Here is a 21,917-nt window from a genome sequence, read left to right on the forward strand (position 1 = left end):
CACCGCGTCTGCCCTGGGTTTTATGCTTTTTTTTTTTTTTTTTGAGACCTAGTCTCGCTTCTTCACCCAGGCTGGAGTGCAGTGGTGCAATCTTGGCTCACTGCAACCTCCCTGGGGTCAAGCAATCCTCCTGCCTCAGCCTCCCAAATAACTGGGAGTACAAGCACATGCCAGCGCTCCTGGCTAATTTTTGTATTTTTAGTAGAAATGGGGTTTCACCATGTTGGCCAGGCTGGTCTCCAACTCCTGACCTCAAGTGATCCACCTGCCTGGGCCTCCCAAAGTGCTGAGATCACAGGCGTGAGCCACTGCACCCGGCCAAAACTAGTGTTTTGTTTTTTTGAGACAGGGTCTTATTCTGTCACCGAGGCTGGAGTGCAGTGGCACAATCATGGCTGACTACAGTCTTGACCTCCCAGACTCAAGTAATCCTCCCACCTCAGCCTCCAGAGTAGCTGGGACTACAGGCATACACCATCATACCCGGCTGATTTTTGTATTTTTTGTAGAGACAGAGTTTCACCACATTGCCCAGGCTGTTCTCAAACTCCTAGGCTCAAGTGATCTGCCCACTTTGGCCTCTCAAAGTACTGGGATTATAGGCATGTGCTACCACATCTGACACATTATTATTTTCTATTCATTATAAGTTTTTCAGTAATACAAGTTTTCCAGAATACATATGGAACTAATGGTATAATTAGAACAGAATCCAAGAGTGTTCCATTGGAAACATACAAAAAGGACTGAAGAGACAGAAGGTTGTTCCACCAGCATTATCTAGATGATCCCTTCATAACTACAAATCTGTCCAAGGATAAGAAATGTTTAGAATGGGCCAGGTGCAGTGGCTTATGCCTATAAACCCAGCAGTTTGGGAGGCTAAGGCAGGAGGATTGCTTGAGCCCAGGAATTCATGACCAGCCTGGGCAAAATAGTGAGACCCCATCTCTACAAAAAAAATTTAAAAATTAACTGGGCATGGTGGCACATGCCTGTAGTCCCAGCTACTCAGGAGGCTGAGATGGTAGGATCACTTGAGCCCAGGAGGACAAGACTGCACCACTGCACTCCAGACTGAACAACAGAAATATGTAGAATGGTTTATGTTATATAGCAGGAAAGCCCAATTCCTTTACTGATGTGATGTAATCTAGATTAAAAATATACAAAATCTCTTTGCTTATTCAATTTTCTTTTTCTTTCTGTTTGTTACTGTTTTTTGTTTTGTTTTGTTTTGTTTGAGACAGGGTCTTACTCTGTCACCCAGGCTAGAGTGCAGCAGTGTAATCACAGGTCACTATAGCCACAACTGCTCAGGCTCAAGTGATCCTCCCATCCCAACCTCCCAAGTAACTAGGACTACATGCATGCACCACCACACCCAGCTAATTTTCTTATTTTTTGTAGAGACAGGGTCTTGCTATGTTGTCCAGGCTGGCCTTGTAACTCCTAGACTCAAGCAATACTCCCACCTCAGCCTCCCAAAGTGCTGGGATTACAAGGTGAGCCACCATACCTGACCCAACCAAATCAATTTTCTGCTCATTAATTTTATAATTCAATAGATCTGCCTCTTAGAAATGAAAGGTCCTAAATAGATTATTAGTCCTAATTTGTCCCCTAGGTAGTACTCTTACTATAAATTAACCAACCGACATTCTGTTTGTAAACTTGTTTTTTTTTTTTTTTACCTCTTATTAGCAAAAGATAATTTCTAGGAAGCTAGAGCACTGAACATTAAAAACGTTGGAACATAAGGCTTATTTACAAAGATACACTCTAATGCTACAACTATGACTTTTGCTTTTTGATAATAATCATCATAATCCCTTACATTAACAAGTACTTATGACACTGCTTCCAACATTCATAATCTCAACAATCCTATAAGAAAAGCATTTAAAATAAAAATGACCATTTTGCCAATGTAGTAAAAAAATTCAGAAAATCAGGCCAGGTGCGGTGGCTCACGCTTGTAATCCCAGCACTTTGGGAGGCTGTGGTAGGCGGATCACCTGAGGTCAGGAGTTCGAGACCAGCCTGGCCAACATGGCAAAACCCCGTCTCTACTAAAAATATGAAATTACCCAGGCATGGTGGCATGTGTCAGTAATCCCAGCCACTCGGGAGGTTGAAGCAGGAGAATCGCTTGAACCTGGGAGGTGGAGGTTGCAGTGAGCCGAGATTGTGCTACTGCACTCCAACCTGGATGACAGAGCAAGATTCTGTCTCTCAAAAAAAAAAAAATCAGAAAATCAAACATAAAAACACCCATAATCCCACACCAGAAATAAATATAATAAATGACTTGGTGTACATACTTCCTAACCATTCCATTATTACAATTTTTATTAAAATGGCATATTATGGCTGGGCACAGTGGCTCACACCTGTAATCCCAGCACTTTGGGAGGCCAAGGTGGGCAGATACTCGAGGTCAGGAGTTTGAAACCAGCCTGGTCAACGTGGTGAAATTAAAAATACAAAAATACAAAAATTAGCCAGTTGTGGTGGCATACGCTTGTAATCCCAGTTACTAGGGAGGCTGAGGCAGGAGCATCACTTGAACCCGGGAGGCAGAGGATAGAGTGAGCCTAGATCATGCCACTGCACTCTAGCCTGGACAACAGAGCAAGACGCCATCTCAAAAAATTAAATAAGGCTGGGTGCAGTGGCTCAAGCCTGTAATCCTAGCACTTTGGGAGGCCGAGACGGGTGGATCACAAGGTCAGGAGATGGAGACCATCCTGGCTAACATGGTGAAACCCCATCTCTACTAAAAAATACAAAAAAAAAACTAGCCGGGCGAGGTGGCGGGCACCTGTAGTCCCAGCTACTCGGGAGGCTGAGGCAGGAGAATGGCGTGAACCCGGAGGCGGAGCTTGCTGAGATCCGGCCACTGCACTCCAGCCTGGGCGACAGAGCGAGACTCCGTCTCAAAAAAAAAAAAAAAATTAAATAAATAAAATGAAATGGCATATTATACTTATAATTTTATAGCTCCCCCCCTTTACATATTAGGATCGTTCTTATAACTAATATATTTAATGGATTAAAGCATTCCATTCTATAAATATAGCAGAGATTTCTAAAAATCAATCCACTAAGCCTTTTCACAGAAAAGGTGAACCTAGAGAGATAAAGTCATACCACAGGGCAAGGTCTATGAACTAAAACCTTGGCCTTCTCATTGCTAAGAGTATTCTATCCATAATAGTTTCCAAAAGGATTGAAATAGACGGAACATTTTCTGACAAAAACAGCCAGTAGACTGCCTAAAGTCTGAGATACGCACCTAGCCACATGCGAATGATGCTCATGTAGTCTTTGTTCTTGGCTGAGAGAAGTTTGTCGTAAGAAGGACAGCCTGCCAAAAGGATGCGATCATGGTCCTCACACATGGATATCAGGTGCTGCTCTGCACTGCGGGTGCAGCACACATGATAATGAGCCAGTTTTGTTATGGCATGTCTAATAGAGTCATCAATGGTCCCACTGACTTCCCCACCTTCAATGTGAAGGATTCGGATGTTCATCAAGGCAGCAGATGTGGCCAGAGCCAGGGCATCAAACCTGTCTCCATGAACAATCATGATATCAGGCTTCAGGCGATTAAGGACATCTGGCAGCTTCACTAGGGCCAGGCCTACTGACTCCACCATGGCTGCCTCATCTTCTCCCCTCACAATTGTGTGTAGCCTGGTGTTAATGTCAAAGTCATCTTGTTCAATCATTCTATATGTATTTCTAAAACCGGGAAGAAATAAAGATTTAAGAACATGTTCTTAAACACAGAGCCATAACATACAAGAAAAGCAATCTAACACCAACCCTGAAGTGAGAAACATTAAAATAAATAAATTTAAGTATAACTTACAAACATAAAAAGCATAGACCATAAATGTAAACAGCCTGATTAAGATTCTTTTTTTTTTTTTTTTTTTTTTTTGAGATGGAGTCTTGCTCTGTTACTCATGCTGGAGTGCAGTGGCGTGACCTTGGCTCACTGCAACCTCTGCCTTCCAGGTTCAAGCGATTCTCCTGCCTCAGCCTCTTGAGTAGCTGGGACTACAGGCATGTACCACCACACCCAGCTAATTTTTCTATTTTTAGTAGAGATGGGGTTTTGGCATGTTGGCCAGGCTGGTCTTGAACTCCTGACCTCAGGTAATCTACCCACCTTGGCCTACCAAAGTGCTGGGATTACAGGCGTAAGCCACTGCACCTGGCCAGAGAATTTTTTTATTAGGAAGAAAGAGACTAAACTTTTAACAGTGGTCAGCACTTTTTATATACACTTAGGGGAAAATGTTCTTTACCCTTTTTAAAATTTTTTTGAGACACAGTCTCGCTCTGTCGCCCAGGCTGGGGTGCAGTGGTGCGATCTCGGCTTACTGCAATGTCCACCTCCCAGGTTCAAGCGATTCTCCTGCCTCAGCCTCCTGAGTAGCTGGGACTACAGGCGTGTGCCATCACACCCAGCTAATTTTTGTATTTTTAGTAGAGACAGGGTTTCACGATGATGGCCAGGATGGTCTCAATCTCTTGACCTCGTCATCCGCCCACCTCTGCCTCCCAAAGTGATGGGATTACAGGTGTGAGCCATCGCGCCCAGACAGCCCTTTTTTCTTTAAGAAAACATTTCACGGTGAAAAGTCTCTCACTTTTGTCTCCCAATCATCCAATTCTTCTCCCCGGAAGCAGCCAATTTCTTGTGTTAGAATGTACTTTAAACATGCATTTTCATTAAGTACTAATCAAATTTCCTATTTAATGGTCTCATCAGATAACTATTTTTCCACCCTTGGTAACTGTGGTAGGCAGTTAAAAAACCTACTACCATTTCCCTGAGAGCCTCTCTTCCACTAGTCTTCCTGTCAAAGCTTTCTCCCAGCAGTAAAAGAACCCACTCAGACTTTCATCTCAGGTTCTAGCTAAAATTTCTATTCTACTGAGAGGATGCTCCTAAATAGCCAGAATTCATTTTGTATTAAAAAAAAATCTATGGATCCCTGAGCTATCCATTAAGTTTCTTCTCTACTCTTTAAGTATTTCCTAATAGTAAATTCCTACCTTGTTTTTAAAGAATAGTCTGAAAAGGACAATTTTATTTTAATGCAAGGTTCTTTCAGATATAGTACTATATTTGTGACCCTCTTTGGAGACTGCATTAATGTATTCATGCCACAAGGGTGCACTAAATGCCTTTTTATTATATATATCAAGATGTGTATAATACACCTTGTTCTCTCAAAGATTGTCCAACCTTTGTTTTTTTGCTGTTGCTGTTGTTTTTTTCTTTTTTTTTGAGATGGAGTCTCACTCTTGTTGCCCAGGCTGGAGGGCAGTGGTGTGATCTCGGCTCACTGCAACCTCTGCCTCCTGGGTTCAAGCGATTCTCCTGCCTCAGCCTCCCAAGTAGCTAGGACTAGAGGCATGTGCCACCACAACTGGCTAATTTGTTTTTTTGTATTTTTAGTAGAGACGGGGTTTCACCATGTTGGCCAGGCTGGTCTCAAACTCCTGACCTCAAGTGATCCACCCACCTCAGCATCCCAGAGTGCTGGGATTACAGGCGTGCGCCACCACACCAGGCCCAACTTTCACTTTTTAAATGTAGCCTGTGATTAATAACAAACCTAATGTCACCAAAATAAATGCCAATGGTCACAGTAATGTAATTCTCTACTTTACCTTGCAGTTTAGATTTTTAAAATCTTGTTCCATATCTACTACTTTATATGCTGTTGGCCTATAAACCAGTTTTAAAGACTTGCCATTAGAGCTCACAAAACAGATTAATGGAATCACATTGTTATATGCATATAATATGTATTTATAAGTGGCATTTCTTTGAATGTAACAACTAGTAACTAACAGTAATATTTTTATAGCTACCATTTATCAATCATCTACTAAGCAGCATCATTGTGATGGATGCTCTATATCATGATCTCCATTCCTCACAATAATTTACAATATAAGTTTTCACTACATTTTATAATGAGGAAACTGAGGCTCAGAGATGCTAAGTGACTTCTCTAAGGCCACATAAAAACTAAGCAGCAGAACTGGAATTTGAAGCTGGGCCTATATGGCTTGGCTAACAAAACCCAAGTTCCTTCTAGCACACTGTTGCAATGAAGAATAAGAAAATGCTTTCGTCTTACCCATAGTCATCTATCAGGTGAGAGCCAAGTACCACAACATCAAGTTCAAAGAACTCAGGTTCAGTTTTAATGCCAAACATGATCGGGGCAAGTTTAGAATAATCTGCACGGTTACAAGTAGCAACACAAACCCGCAGCTTTCGGTTATTTCCATTCTTCTCCATGATTTGCTTGTTTCGTTTTGAGAGGTTCTTAAAATAGAGTTCCTGAAATTGCCAAAATAAAAACTTTATAATCAGAATAACTCCTAGATATAACTAAACTTTAAACTTCTCTAAATCAGAAATAGAAATTTTCAGTCTCAAGTCCTTAACCACTATTTAATATAGTGATTCTTAATCTTTTTATACACCTCCACTTCTATGTGACTCTCCCACTGGTATATCCAGAGTTAAGAAACTCCAAGGCTGGGTGTGATGGCTCACATCTGTAATCCCAGCACTTTGGGAGGCTGAGGCGGGTGGATCACGAGGTCAGGAGATCAAGACTATCCTGGCTAACACGGTGAAACCCGTCTCTACTAAAAATACAAAAAAAAAAAATTAGCCTGGCGTGGTGGCAGGCGCCTGTAGTCCCAGCTACTCTGGAGGTTGAGGCAGGAGAATGGCGTGAACCCGGGAGGCGGAGCTTGCGGTGAGCTGAGATCATGCCACTGCACTCCAGCCTGGGCGACAGAGCGAGACTCTGTCTCAAAAAAAAAAAAAAAAAGAAAAAAAAGAAACTCCAGCAGACTAACTATAACACCACCCCATCCTCTCACACTCAAGAACACACATTGGAATGCCATTAAGAAGGAGTGAGATAAATCAGCTCTTGTTTAAAAGGTGAGCAAATATCAGCTCTTTATTATTAAAAATTACTTGCCATAACTCACAGATGAGCCCAACATAGCAGGTTGTCACAAAATCAGTGGTTGAGAACCACTGATCTAGTTCAACTCCCATCACTTTATAGAAAGGGAAACACAGGTCTTGAGAGGGAAAATTACTGCCCCAACATTCATAAGATCACGTCTCATAAGGAACACAGTCTATTCACTCTCACACTATACACTCCCTAAATACAAGGTATTGTGATTAATGCTGGGCAGGAGAAAGATAAGTAAGATAAAAACCTGACCTTCAAGCCCTCATTAGTACCTACACACCAGTGCCAACAAAACTGACAACTCCAAATGCCTATCAGATATCTCCTGCTGTATGTCCTATAACCACCTTAAAGTCAGTGTCCCAAACTGAACTCATTTTCTTTTCCAAACCTGTTCCTCCTCAATTGTTCTCTGAGTTACGCAATTTCATTCATCCAAATGCCTTGAAATCCTTGTCTTTTCTGTTCTTCACCCCGTATCTCCAAAATGCTGTCAATTCCACCCCCTAAATGTCTTTCAAATCTATCTCCTCCTCTTCATCCTTACAAGGACTTCCACTAGTCCAGTCCCTCATTTTAGGTCTGGATGATCGTAACGCTGTCAAGTGGTTTGCCTGCCTCCTATAAACTTTATTTATTTATTTATTTATTTATTTATTTATTTATTTTGAGACAAAGTCTCACTCTGTCGCCAGGCTGGAGTGCAGTGGCACGAGCTTGGCTCACTGCTACCTCCGCCTCCCAGATTCTAGCAATTCTCCTGCCTCAGCCTCCCGAGTAGCTGGGATTATAGGCACCCACCACCATGCTCAGCTAATTTTTGTATTTTTAGTAGAGATGGGGTTTTGCCATGTTGGCCAGGCTGGTCTCGAACTCCTGGCCTCAAGTGATCTGCCCGCCTCAGCCTCCTAAAAGTGCTGGGATTACAGGCGTGAGCCACTGTGCCCGGCCTCCTACAAACTTTCAAAGTGATCTTCCTTTCCCACTATCTCTTCCCTGCCTAAAATTACACTTACTCTGTGCCAAAGTGCCAGCCATACCAAACTGCCTCCAGTTCAACTAGTGAATCTCCATATATCTGTACCTTTATAGATGCTACCTATTTTTTCCTCAAACTTCCCTTCCCCCTTGCCTGGTCTTCTACTCATCCTTCAAAACTCAATCTAAGTGTCATCCTTTCTGGAAAGGTTTCACACAAACCTCAGGTCCTCCTCCCCCATGTTTCTCAGTTGCTGCCTTGCTCTGAGCGTATGGCCCTCCCATTCACAGATATACTATTGCTTAGCTTCACTGCTCGCTCATCCCTCCCTGCCATGCTATACCCTCCATTCAAAAAGTAAAATCAGGGGCAAGGAATGAGAGATTTGTTTTATGGAATATTTTTTAGAAGTTTTTACATTTTTGGAGACGGGATCTTGCTATGTTGCCCAAGCCAGAGTGCAGTAGCTATTCACAAGCAAGATCATAGCTCACTGCAGCCTAGAACTCCTGGGCTCAAGCAATCCCCCCACCTTCAGCCTCATAAGTAGCTGGAACTACAGGCATACACCACTGAGCCAGGCTTGGAACATGTTAAACTTCTCTAAATCAACATAAAATTTCACCTCATGGACTCTGATCTCAATGTTCATGTTTCAGTAAGTGTATCAATATTTAGAATCTGTAATTAGGAATCCAGAGACACTTCAGTAAGGATTCCAGTTCTAGGGGTGCCATCCTTTAGATGAGGGTAAACTCTGAAATTCACTGGAAATTCCATTAGTAGCCCTCTGCTGTTGGTACCTCATCTCTCTTAAAATTCTGTGACCATGCAAACTGTCCCATCATTAGGCCCACTCTGAATTTATAATCCCCAGTAAAAGCTAATTTCACCCAATGACAAACACTTACAATATAATGAAACGGGCATTCCACCAAGAGAGTTATATTCAGAAGGCCTAAGCACTGTATGGTCTTTTTTGTTTTGTTTTTTTGAGACGGAGTCTCGCTCTGTCGCCCAGGCTGGAGTGCAGTGGCACAATCTCTGCCCACTGCAAGCTCCGCTTCCCGGGTTCACGCCATTCTCCTGCCTCAGCCTCCCGAGGAGCTGGGACTACAGGCGCCCAACACCACGCCGGCTAATTTTTTGTATTTTTAGTAGAGACAGGGTTTCATCGTATTAGCCAGGATGGTCTCGATCTCCTAACCTCATGATCCGTCCGCCTTGGCCTCCCAAAGTGCTGGGATTACAGGCGTGAGCCACCACGGCCACCACGCCTGGCCTTTTTTTTTTTTTTTTTTTTTTATAAGGAGTCTCGTTCTGCCACTCAGGCTGGAGTGCAGTGGCTCGATCTCAGCTCACTACGACCTCCACCTCCTGGGTTCAAGCAATTCTCCTGCCTCAGCCTCCTGAGTAGCTGGGATTACAGGCATGCGCCACCACGCTGGGCTAATTTTTTGTATTTTTAGTAGACATGGGGTTTCACCATGTTAGCCAGACTGGTCTCGAACTCCTAATCTCATGATCCGCCTGCCTTGGCCTCCCAAAGTGCTGGGATTACAGGCATGAGCCACCACACCCAGCCACACTATCTAATCTTTAAAGAGACAAAAATATTCTTCCAGAAATGGTTGTCCTAAGTGTTCTTGTATATAATCCTTCCAGTGATCAAATTTGAGCTGAATAAATTGTTGGTAATATTTAATTTGCTGGGTGAGGCAAAACAAATCATTCATGGTTTGTCAGTTTGTATTTATTTTACAAAGAACAGTAAATGTTCCATCTGGCAGTACTAAAATGCTTATTTACCAGGTTACTCAAAGGTTATTCTACCTAAACTGAGAGCAAGCTGACCATATAAATAAACGGTGAAAAATACAACATTGTTACCTAGAAACCTAAAGAACCTAAAAAAGTCAAAAGTTTTTTTAAGGAAAGAAATCAAATCTTAAAAATAATATTAAGGTAAAATGCCTTTTTAAGGGGAGGTTTTAAAAAATTATTTTAAATAACTCAATTTTTGATTAGGTAGTATATTCACATGGTTTAAAACTGAAAAGTCACAAGAGGTTAAGTCGCAAAAAGTCTTTTCATCTGTGTTCCCCAACTAGCTAGTTATTTTCCCTGGAAGCAAATGGTTACTGGTTTCTTAACTGTCCTTCCATGGATAAACTATGATAATATAAATAAATATATGGCTCACGCCTGTAATCCCAACACTTTGGGAGGCTGAGGTGGGTGTATCATGTGAGGTCAGGAATTAGAGAACAGCCTGGCCAACATGGTGAAACCCCATCTCTACTAAACATACAAAAAAAAAACCAATTAGCCAGGTGTTGTGGCACACGCCTGTAGTCCCAGCTACTTGAGAGGCTGAGGCAGGAGAATCACTTGAACACATGAAGTGGAGCTTGCAGTGAGCCAAGATCGTGCCACTGCACTCCAGCCTGGGCAACAGAATGAGTCTCTATCTAAAAAAAATATATATATATATATATATAAAATATATATATGATATATATAAAATATATATATATAATATATATATGATATATATATAATATATATATGTGTATACACACACACATATATACACTACACACACACATACACGATGTATATTACAAAATTGGTAACATATTCTACAAACTGTTGGGCCAAATCTTACTTTTTTTTTTTTTTAATAGAGTCTCCCTCTGTTGCCCAGGCTGGAGTGCAGTGCCATGACCTTGGCTCACTGCAACCTCCACCTCCCCAGTTCAAGAGATTCTTGTGCCTCAGCTTCCTAAGTGGCTGGGATTACAGGTGCCCGCCACCACACCCACCTAATTTTTTTGTGTTTTTAGTAGAGATGGGGTTTCACTATGTTAGCCAGGCCAGTCTCAAACTCCTGACCTCACGTGATCCACCCACCTCTGCCTCCCAAAGTGCTAGGATTACAGGCATGAGCCACCGCACCCAGCCACAAATCTTACTTTTTAAAATGCTTTTGATTATGACTCAATTAAATGGTAGAATGAGAATGTTTAAAGATATTGGAAATATCAAATCTAAAAGGGCAAAGTTTTGGAAATTGCTGGCTATCAACTTTTCAAATATACTAAGAGTTATAAGAGCCCTAAAATTTAGCAAAAACATTCAACTTTGGCGGGGCACAGTGGCTCATGCCTTTAGTAACCCCAGCAGTCTGGGAGGCCAAGATGGGCGGATCACCTGAGGTCACGAGTTGGAGACCAGCCTGGCCAACATGGTGAAACCCCATCTCTACTAAAAATACAAAACTTAGCAGGATGTGGTGGCGTGCACCTGTAATCCCAGCACTCAGGAGGCTATGGCAGGAGAATTGCTTGAACTTGGGAGGAGGAGGCTGCAGTGAGCCAAGATTGCGCCATTGCATTCCAGCCTGGGAGACTGATTGAGACTCCATTTCAAAAAAAAAAAAAAAAAAGCCAGGCGTGGTAGCGCGTGCCAGTAATCCCAGCTGCTTGGGAGGCTAAGGCACAAGTATCACTTGAACCCAGGAGGCAGAGGTTGCAGTGAGCCGAGATCACACCACTGCACTCCAGCCTGGGCAAAAGAGTGAGACTCTGTCTCAAAAATATATATATATAAATAAAAACAAGAAATCTGGCTGGACATGATGGCTCATGCCTGTAATCCCGGCACTTTGGGAGGCCGAGGCAAGGACTCCTTGAAATCAGGAGTTCAAGACCAGCCTGGGCAACACAGTAAGATCCCTGTCTCTACAAACAAATTTTTTTTAATTAGCTGAGCATGGTTGTGCACACCTGTGGTCCTAGCTATTTGGGAGGCTGAGACAGGAAGATCACTTGAGCCCAGGAGTTTGAGGCTATAGTGAGTTATGATAGTGCCACCGCACTCCAGCCTGAATGATGGAGCAAGACCCTATCTTAAAAAAAATTAAAATTTAAATCCAGCCTGGGGCAAGTAAATTTCCTTTTGTAAGGATGCAATCACTTTTCAATGGTACTTACAATGGACAGTCTCGAATTGAGAGAATGCAAAAAGCTGCTGTCAAGAATTGGGTTTCGGCTGGGCGCAATGGCTTAGGCCTGTAATCCCAGCACTTTGGGAGGCCGAGGCAGGCGGATCACCTGAGGCCAGGAGTTCAAGACCAGCCTGGCTAACATGGTGAAACCCCATCTCTACTAAAAACACAAAAAAATTAGGTGGGTGTGGTGGTGGGCACCTGTCTCTACTAAAAATACAAAATTTAGCCGGGCATGGTGGCAGGCCTGTAATCCCAGCTACTCAGGAGGCTGAGGCAGGAGAATCGCTTGAACCCGGGAGGCAGAGGTTGCAGTGAGCGGAGATCCCGCCTCTGCACTCCAGCCTGGGTGACAGGAGTGAGATTCCGTCTCAAAAAAAAACAAAAAACAAAAAAGAACTGGGTTTCTCAGATCACCAGTGAGTTCAAGATGAAGGCAAACTTGTCTATAAACCTGGCCTTAGGTAACATTGTTCTATTTTTCAGTTTATTCATATAGCCAGCTTGCTCCCAGTTTAGGTAGAATAACCTTTGAGTAATTGGTAAGTACTAGGCATTTTAGTACTGCCAGATGGAACATTTACTGTTCTTTGTAAAATAAATACAAATTGACAAACCATGAATGATTTGTTTTGCCTCACAGTATTTTTTTTTTTTCTTGAGACAGAGTCTCACTCTGTCACCCAGGGGAGTACAGTGGCGCAATCTCAGTTCACTGTAACCTCTACCTTCCAGGTTCAATCAATTCTCCTGCCTCAGCCTTCCAAGTAGCTGGGATTACAGGTGCACACCACCATGCCTGGCTAATTTTTGTATTTTTTTAGTAGAGACGGGGTTTCACCATGTTGGCCAGGCTGTTCTCGAACTCTTGACCTCAAGTCACCTGCCTTGGCCTTGCCTCACAAAAATTAAAAATTTAAATTAAAAGCCACAAGAGGCTAAATAGCAAAAAGTCTTCTCATATGTGTTCCCCAGCTATATAATTTTTTTTCCCTCAAAGAAACTATAGTACAAATTGGAAAAGGACCACTGTACTCCAGCCTGGGTGACAGAGTGAGACCCTATCTTAAAAAAAATTTAAATTTAAATAAAAAATAAAAACAAGCAATCTTTTAAATGAACATTATGAAGTAGGTGCATTGTCCAGCCCAGAGCTCAGAAAGTCAGAAGGCGAGACTGAATACTTGCATCCATTTCACTCTTCAATTCTATAATTGTATCTGAGCCACCAAAAGAAAGACAGAAAAACAAATAATAGGTGACAGATGGATGGATGACAGATGATAGACAGATAGATGATAGTTTTCAGACAAGTTTGCCTTCATCTTGAACTCACTGGCAATCGCTGAAAAACCCAATTCTTGTTTTTTTGTTTTATGTTTTTGAGACAGGGTCTCATTCTGTTGCCCAGGCTGGAGTGCAGTGACACAATCTCAGCTCACTGCAACCTCCGCTTCCCAGGTTCAAGCAATTCTCCTGCCTCAGCCTCCCAAGTAGCTGGGATTACAGGCATGTGACACCATGCCCAGCTAATTTTTTCATATTTTTAGTAGAGGCGGGGTTTCATCACGTTCGCCAGGCTAGTCTCGATCTTCTGACCTCAGATGATCTGCTGCCTGGCCTCCCAAAGTGCTGGGATTACAGGCATGAACCACCGTAACTCAATTCTTTTTTTTTGTTTTTTCTTTTGAGACCGAGTCTCACTCTGTCGCCCAGGCTAGAATGAGTGGTGCAATCTCAGCTCACTGCAACCTTCGTTGCCTGGGTTCAAGCCATTCTCCTGTCTCAGCCTCCTGAGTAGCTGGGATCACAGGCGCCCGCCACCATGTCCAGCTAATTTTTGTATTTTTAGTAGAGATGAGGTTTTTACCATGTTGGCCAGGCTGGTCTCGAACTCCTGACCTCAGGTGATCCGCCTGCGTTGGCCTCCCAAAGTGCTGGGATTACAGGCGTGAGCCACTGCACCCCGTAGAAACCCAATTCTTAAAGGCTATTTTCTGCATTCTCTCAACTCAAGACTGTCCATTATAAATGCTGGCAAAAGGGTGTTAACACTTTCCAGAAAAATAATGTCCCACTCAACCGTGGAAAGAGTTCTTTGTGAAGAGAGTATTTTTAAGGCAATCAACTGAAAATAATGAACACTTGGTTCAAGCAGTCACTGAACAGAGGAAACAACAGTAAACATTTGCTGAGTGCTTCTGAAGTGCCAAACATTGTGCTAATAGCTTTCTTCACACGTATTAACTCATTTCATCCTCACAGCCCTCCTATTAGCCCCATTCTACAGACAGGAGGCACAGAGAAAATAATTTACTTGCCCCAAATCACTGTTTAATAGTTCATCATTGGCTGGGCGCGGTGGCTGACTCCTTTGTAACCCCAGCACTTTGGGAAGCTGAGATGGGCAGATCACTTGATGTCAGTTTAAGACCATCCTGGCCAACATGGTGAAACCCCGCCTCTACTAAAAATACAAAAAATTAGCCGGGCGTGGTAGCGGCCGCCTGTAGTCCCAGCTACTCGGGAAACTGAGACAGGAGAATGGCGTGAATCTGGGAGGCGGAGCTTGCAGTGAGCCGAAATTGCGCCACTGCACTCCAGCCTGGGCAACATAGCGAGACTCCATCTCATAAATAAATAAATAAATAAATAAATAAATAAATAAATAAAAAATAAAATTGGGGGGGAAGGCGGAGAATTAACACTTCTCAAATATACAAGGAAGCCCTGACTCAGAAGGTAGAGTCAGAGCAGGGAGGAGATCTTTTAGCCCAGGCTTTTCACACCAGGACAGCTTGCCTGCCAGGCAGCTCTCCACCCTCTCTCGCCCCCGCCCCGCTCCTCACGGGACACTCAGCATCCCCCCTGGCTGGACAGCACTGTCCCAGGGGACAAGTCAACCTGGGCCTCCCTCTACATCCCCTCCCCTGATCATCGGGGCCCACCCCGAGCCACATGGCGGAGCCCTGAATTGGGCCAAAGAGGGGCCCTATGGTGCAGGCCTGCAGGACATTGGGCGAGACCCGGGTCCAGTGTGGGCCTCCGGGCGCGATGGGGTGGAAAGTGGCCGGGGAGGGGAGGCCTGGGGCAGGAGGCTGGAGGAGGCGGCCCTGGGGGTGGGCAGGATGGTCTCCCGGAGTCCCCCGCCGCCGCGCGGCTCTCACCAGACGCAGTCAGAAGCTCCCTCCCACGCCGCCACCGCGCTCCTCGGGCGACAGCCGAACGAAGCGCCACGAAGCAGGCAGAGCGCGAGCCCGCCCCTCGGTTTCCGCGCTCGGGCGCGCGGGTAGATGACTCGTCGCTCGACCTTGTCCCCACTCCCGGCTTGGCCAGCCACGCCCACCTGGAGCGCCGAATCCGCGAGCGCGCCCTGACACCGCCCGAGAGGGCTCCCGTGATTGGCTGCCCCCGTTCCCGCCCCCCACCCTTTCCGGCGGTGTTTTGAGGCCTGCTGGGTGCACACCAGAGCGGAGCGTCTTCCTTTGTATCTTCCGCGCTGGAGCTGCTGCGGGGCTGTCCAGGCAGCCTGTGCTCCTGCCCCGAAGCGTCCTCCTCCGCTGGCGACACACGCACTGAAGCCCGAGTCTTCCCGCGGAGTAGTTGTTTGGTCTTGCACCCAAGGAGGGATTTCTTGCGCCTCTCGTTCCTTCAGTTATTTCATAGACCAGGACCGAAACAATACTGTCGTGTAGCGCGGCCACCCCACAGCTGTCCCTAACGTTAAACCTTGTCGTGACTGCTAGAAGACACTGGTGGAGTGTGAATTGATGACCAAGGCATGGCAGAGCCTTCCTGATCTTTATAATCAGTTCAGCGGCGGCCTCCACTACAGGGAACCCCCAGCCAGTCCCGAGGCCTAGGGACATACAGGGAGAAACGTGGCAGTGGTAAAGGGCTTGCGCAGCTCCTGAAGATAAATAAGACTTTGGGTTGTTGTTGTTGTTGAGACAAGGGTCTCACTATGTTGTCAAGGCTGGGCTCGAGCTCCTGTCCTCAAGCCATCTTTTCTGGCTTCAGCCTTCTGAGTAGCTGGGACTACAGGCCCATGTCACCGAATCAAGCTTTAAGACTTTTTAATGACCCTTTCAAATTTCTGAGTCACTCCCAGCATTTTAGGAAGCCAAGGTGAGAGGATAGTTTGAGGCCAGGAGTTTGAAACGAGCCTGGGCAACAGATTCCTAAGTCACCATTGACAAGAAACTTTGAATGAAGTTGATGATACAAAATATTAACATCTTTTTTTTTTTACAAGCATTAAAAATGTACCACAGGTGAAACTAAGTCTAACAGCTTACTGAGATTTCTTGCTGTATAGCAAATTTCAAATCTCATCAAACTTTTGCAGTTTGTGATGCATTTCAATTAATAATTAAGCTCTAATTTGTAAATACTTATGAACTCTTTGTTCTCCTGCAGCTAGCTTGGAGCCACGAAAAGGTCACATTAGCCACAAAAGAAAAGACATTAGGGATTTTTGCAAGGAAGTGCTATCAGATGTTTGTTTGTTTGTTTTGAGACAGGGTCCCACTGTCGCCCAGGCTGGAGTACAGTGGCACTATCTCAGCTCACTGAAACCTCCACCTTCCAGGTTCAAGCAATTCTCCTGCCTTAGCCTCCCGAGTAGCTGGGACTACAGGCCCATGCCACCATGCCCGGCTAATTTTTGTATTTTTAGTAGAGACAGGGTTTCACCATGTTGGCCAGGCTGGTCTCAAACTCCCGACCTCAGGTGATCCACCCGCCTCAGCCTCCCAAAGTTCTGAGATTACAGGCATGAGCCACCACTCCCAGCCCACATTTCTTTTTTAAATCCCATTGGCTGCTGTGTGGAAAATAGATTGGTAGCAGTGAAACTCAACTGAAGTGGATGGATATGATGTTTATTTTGGAAGTAAAATTGATGAGACTTAATTATAGGTTAGATATAAGGGGATGACAGGGAAAAAGACTCAAGAATGACCTCCGGGCCAGGTGTGGTGGCTCACACCTGCAGTCCCAGCACTGTGGAAGGCAGAGGTGGGAGGATTGCTTGCTCTCAGGAGTTCGAGGCAGCAGTGAGCTCAGTCACACCACTGCACTCCAGCCTGGGTGCCGGATGGAGACCTTGTCTCTTAAAAAGCAAACAAAAAAAAAGAAATGACTTCCAGGTTTCTACCATTAGTAATTGGGTGGTTGGTTGTGTACTAAGATGAGAAAGGCTGGGAGAGTGACCTGGTTGGGGAAGAAAGAAGTAAAGTTTTAATTCAGGGCATGCTATGATTGAGATGCGTGTGAGCCACATGAAGCTATTAAATGTGCAGTGAGATTTATGAATCTGAACACAGACTCACCAGACTATAAATGGTTTATTAGTTTCATATATGCTGTAACAAATTACCACAAAATTAGGATCTTCAAAACAACACAAATTTATTATTCTACAGTTTTGGATGTTCAGAGTCCAAATGGGTTTCAAGGGACCAAAATCAAGGTGTCAGTAGGGTTGCCTTCCTACTGGAGGCTGCCAGGGAGAATCCGTTTCCTTACCTCTTCCAGATTCTAGAGGCTGCCCACATTCCTTGGCACATGGCACCTCTGACCTCTACCTCCCTTGCCACATCATCTCTGACTCTGCTGCCTCCCTCTCTCACTTAAAAAGATCCCGGTGATTACATTGAGTCCACTCAATAATCCAGGATAATTTTCCCATCTCAGAGTCCTGGTCACATCTGCAAAGTCCCTCTTGCCAAATAAGGAAACATAGGCACAGGTTCAGGGATTAAGATGTGGATATCCAGGCGGGGCACGGTGGCTCACGCCTATAATCCCAGCACTTTGGGAAGCCAAGGTGGGCAGATCACGAGGTCAGGAGATCAAGACCAGCCTGGCCAACGTGGTGACACCCCGTCTGTACTAAAAATACAAAATTAGCCGGCCATGGTGGCGCACACCTGTAGTCCCAGCTACTTGGGAGGCTGAGGCGGGAGAATAGCTGGAACCCAGGAGGCAGAGGTTGCAGATCATGCCACTGCACTCCAGCCTGGGTGACAGAGTGAGACACTGTCTCGAAAAAAAAAAAAAGATGTGGATATCTTTGGGGAGCTATTTATTCTGGCTACCACAAGAGGTATTGAAAGTCACTTGAAGGCAAGATGGGTATGTTGCTTTTAAAGTTACATACTGTACCTCCAGATATGCAGAATAGAACATTAATTTTTTTCTTCTTGAAAGATAAGAAAAATTAACTTCAAAAACAATGCTTAATGTTCAGTCTTTAAAATCTGAGTGCTGATTACATAGGTGTGTTTAGTTTGTAAAAACTCAAATTATATACGTAATATATATGTACTTTTTATGTGTATTTTACTGTAATGTGCTTTAAAAACAATGCTTAATATAGCTAGAAAAATGTAATTATAAATATAAATGCTTTTAACAGCAGGCAATACATTTTGAGAATTGTATGCACTTTCTAAGCCACTTGTAAGTTTTGTGTTTGACCAACATTGAGAATTTTATATTTCCGTAATCATTTAACCTTAAATGAATAATCTTTTTAGAATTTTCTTCTCTGCTTTCTTGAGATGAAATTGCAGCAAGGACCCTTAGGAGGCATTTTCTCTTGGCTTTTTGAGATCACTTTTCTATGGGTAAATTATATTATGTTTCTGGATTTCTATTACTTTACTGTTTAACATTGTGAATTGACATACCAAAAATCGTCACTAGTTAAGTTTGGTTTGTATGATTTGGTTTTATTTTACTTTAGTCTGAGAACTCTACAAGTTTGCAAAAAAATTACTTATGGCTTTGTAGTATAATAAAATCAGATTTTTCTAGAGATTACTCCCTAACCATAAATATAACTTCAAGCATTCAAGGCATAATTAGGCTATCAATGATTTCTAGGCTTTAAGAGATCCTCTAATCTAACCTTTTCATCAGAGGGGGAAACCTTCCTACAGCACCCTAACAGATGCTCATCTGGCCGCTTTGGGAACATTTCTTGTCATAGACTTGTCTTATTTTATTTGGTGATTTAATTCTTTTAAAGTACTCTGCCTCTCTGTAAATTCTACCCATGTATTTCATAGCCTAAACATTTCTAAATTAAAATAGCCTAAACTATTCTAAACATTGTATCTATAATCATAAGTGCTCATAACAACATTAAGATGTAAATTCTGTATATACCCCCTACTTTACAGATAAAAAGACCAAAATACAGAAGGCGAAATTGCCTGAGGTTGCACAGCTGTTAAACAGAAGAGCCCAGCCCTTGATCCCACTTGCTTAGCTACTACTACCCAGTATTTCCTCTATACTAACTAGAGCATTGCACTTTATGACAGAAACCTATCTCAAGGTCTCAAGGTTCATCTCAGTCATCACTTTTTTTTTTTTTTTTTTGGGACAGTGTCTCACTCTGTTGCCCAGGCTGGAGTGCAATGGCACGATCTCGGCTCACTGCCACCTCTGCCTCCCAGGTTCAAGCAGTTCTCCTGCCTTAGCCTCCCAAGTAGCTGGGATTACAGACATGTGTCACCACGCCTGGCTACTTTTTGTATTTTTAGTAGAGAAGGGGTTTCACCATGTTGGCCAGGATGGTCTCAAACTCCTGATCTCAAATGATCTGCCCGCCTTGGCCAGGACCCGGATTACAGGTGTGAGCCACCGCACCTGGCCTACAGTCATCACTTTTTGGCTAAGTTGTTCCATTAGTTAAGAGTTCACAGGCCGGGCGTGGTGGCTCAAGCCTGTAATCCCAGCACTTTGGGAGGCCGAGGCGGGTGGATCACGAGGTCAGGAGATCGAGACTATCCTGGCTAACATGGTGAAACCCCGTCTCTACTAAAAATACAAAAAACTAGCCGGGCGTGGTGGCGGGCGCCTGTAGTCTCAGCTACTTGGGAGGCTGAGGCGGGAGAATGGCGTGAACCCGGGAGGCGGAGCTTGCAGTGAGCCGAGATCAGGCCACTGCACTCCAGCCTGGGAGCACAGTGAGACTCCGTCTCAAAAAAAAAAAAAAAAAAAAAAAAGAGTTCACGTAACTCTTATATTATCCAGCCCACGTCTCTCTGAATGGCTCACATCAAGGTCTTAAGATATTTTAAAAGACATCTTTAAAATCAAGGTCTAATCTCTATGGCATTCTCCTGATGTATTAGTTTAGTGAGGCTTTCAAAAAAGAAAAGAACATTATTTGGCACAAATTTTTCTTAAGGTTTTTATTGAAGTGTTAATAAATACCTAAGCAGCACAGCTGAATTTCGAATTTTCATAAAGTAAAAACCGTCACTAAATTAAAGAAAGAAAACATCACCTGTGTCCATGGGCTGCCTCCTCAAGAGCTGCCTATTCATTACCCATGAAAAAACCTGGCACCAAGCCTGTGGCTAGCTAACAGTGACAATGGTAATTAGCTAATGTGCATGTTAAAGTAGCTCTCCCAAGCATTTGAACTGGGGAATACAGAGAGGATTGGCCAGTTGGAAATGAAAGGAAAATGGGGCACCTTAAAAACATAGTCGCCGGGCGCGGTGGCTCAAGCCTGTAATCCCAGCACTTTGGGAGGCCGAGATGGGCGGATCACAAGGTCAGGAGATCAAGACCATCCTGGCTAACACGGTGAAACCCATCTCTACTAAAAAATACAAAAAACTAGCCGGGCGAGGTGGCGGGCGCCTGTAGTCCCAGCTACTCGGGAGGCTGAGACAGGAGAATGGCGTGAACCCGGGAGGCGGGGCTTGCAGTGAGCTGAGATCGCGCCACTGCACTCCAGCCTGGGCGACAGAGCGAGACTTCGTCTCAAAACAAAACAAAACAAAACATAGTCGCAGATATGCTGTGAAAGGTAGTACAGGGAGGCCATGGGGAGAGAATCCAGGCCCTGACTCAACTTGAATCCTGAACAACCTTCTGATTTTAATCTACATGTATCCTTAAATCCTCTTTTTATGTATTTATTTGTTTAATTGTGGTTTTTTTTGGAGACAGAGTCTCACTCTGTCGCCCAGGCTGGAGTGCAGTGGTGCTATCTGGGCTCCCTGCAACTTCCACCTCCCAGGTTCGAGTAATTCTTGTGCCTCAGCCTCCCAAGTAATTGGGACTACAGGCAGGCACCACGATGCCCGGCTAATTTTTTTTAAAATTATTTTTCATGGAGACAGGGTTTCACCATGTTTCCCAGGCTGGTCTCCAACTCCTGAGCTCAGGCAATCTGCCTGCCTCGGCCTAGCAAAATGCTAGGATTACAGGCGTGAGCCACCATGCCCGGCCTAAATCCTCTTTTGAAAAAAGATGCCCTGTTCCTTGCTTTCAGAAGTTATTAACAGTAAAACTGTGAGCCAAGGAAAATCCCCAACCTTATTTCGATCCCCACTTCCAACCAATTGATGGTGGCTGCCTGGAGAACTGTGTCAAAAATGACTCTGAGGCTAAGAGTTTACTGGAAAAGAGTATATACTGTGACGTCTGCCATGTTGATTTCTAGAGAGATGGAAGGAGTCAAGAATGTTGCCGTGTATTTGCCATCTCTGCCCTAAGCCAATATCATGAAGAAATCAACAAGAGGTGGATTAACTGAGCAATTCATCACCATATTAAGCTAGATATTCCTGTTTAGTAAATATCTTTCCCTAGCTGGGAAGTATCTCACCCCATACCGTATCTCAGCCACAAGTTTTAATTACCAGAGTCTGTAGGGCAGCAGTCCCCAATCTTTTTGGCACCAGGGACTGGTTTCCTGGAAGACAATTTTTCCTTGAGAAGCGCGATGGGGATGGTTTCAGGATGAAACTGTTCACCTCAGATCATCAGGCGTTAAATTCTCATAAGGAGCACGCAACCTAGGTCCCTACCATGCGTAGTTCACGATAGGATTCGTGTTTCTATGAGAATCTGATGC

General features: G+C 44.1%; 1 protein-coding gene across 7 annotated transcripts in view; it reads right to left on the reverse strand.

The window, feature by feature from the left end:
- GNE (glucosamine (UDP-N-acetyl)-2-epimerase/N-acetylmannosamine kinase) overlaps positions 1–21,917 on the reverse strand; it is a 58,382-nt gene that overhangs the window by 25,824 nt on the left and 10,641 nt on the right. For 2 of the 7 annotated variants that reach the window (XM_021927376.2, XM_021927375.2), the window contains exons 2-3: positions 6,174–6,379; positions 3,299–3,750 (exon numbers count right to left, since the gene is read on the reverse strand). In XM_021927376.2, coding sequence (XP_021783068.1) covers positions 3,299–3,750; positions 6,174–6,379 — 658 coding nt within the window. Of the gene's footprint in view, positions 1–3,298; positions 3,751–6,173; positions 6,380–14,349; positions 14,427–15,195; positions 15,370–21,917 lie in introns of those variants that run through there. The other 5 variants (XM_003911503.5, XM_009188500.4, XM_021927378.2 and 2 more) reach the window with 5 other exon arrangements.

The sequence above is a fragment of the Papio anubis genome, chromosome 13, assembly GCF_008728515.1.
Source record: "Papio anubis isolate 15944 chromosome 13, Panubis1.0, whole genome shotgun sequence".
NCBI lineage: Eukaryota > Metazoa > Chordata > Mammalia > Primates > Cercopithecidae > Papio > Papio anubis.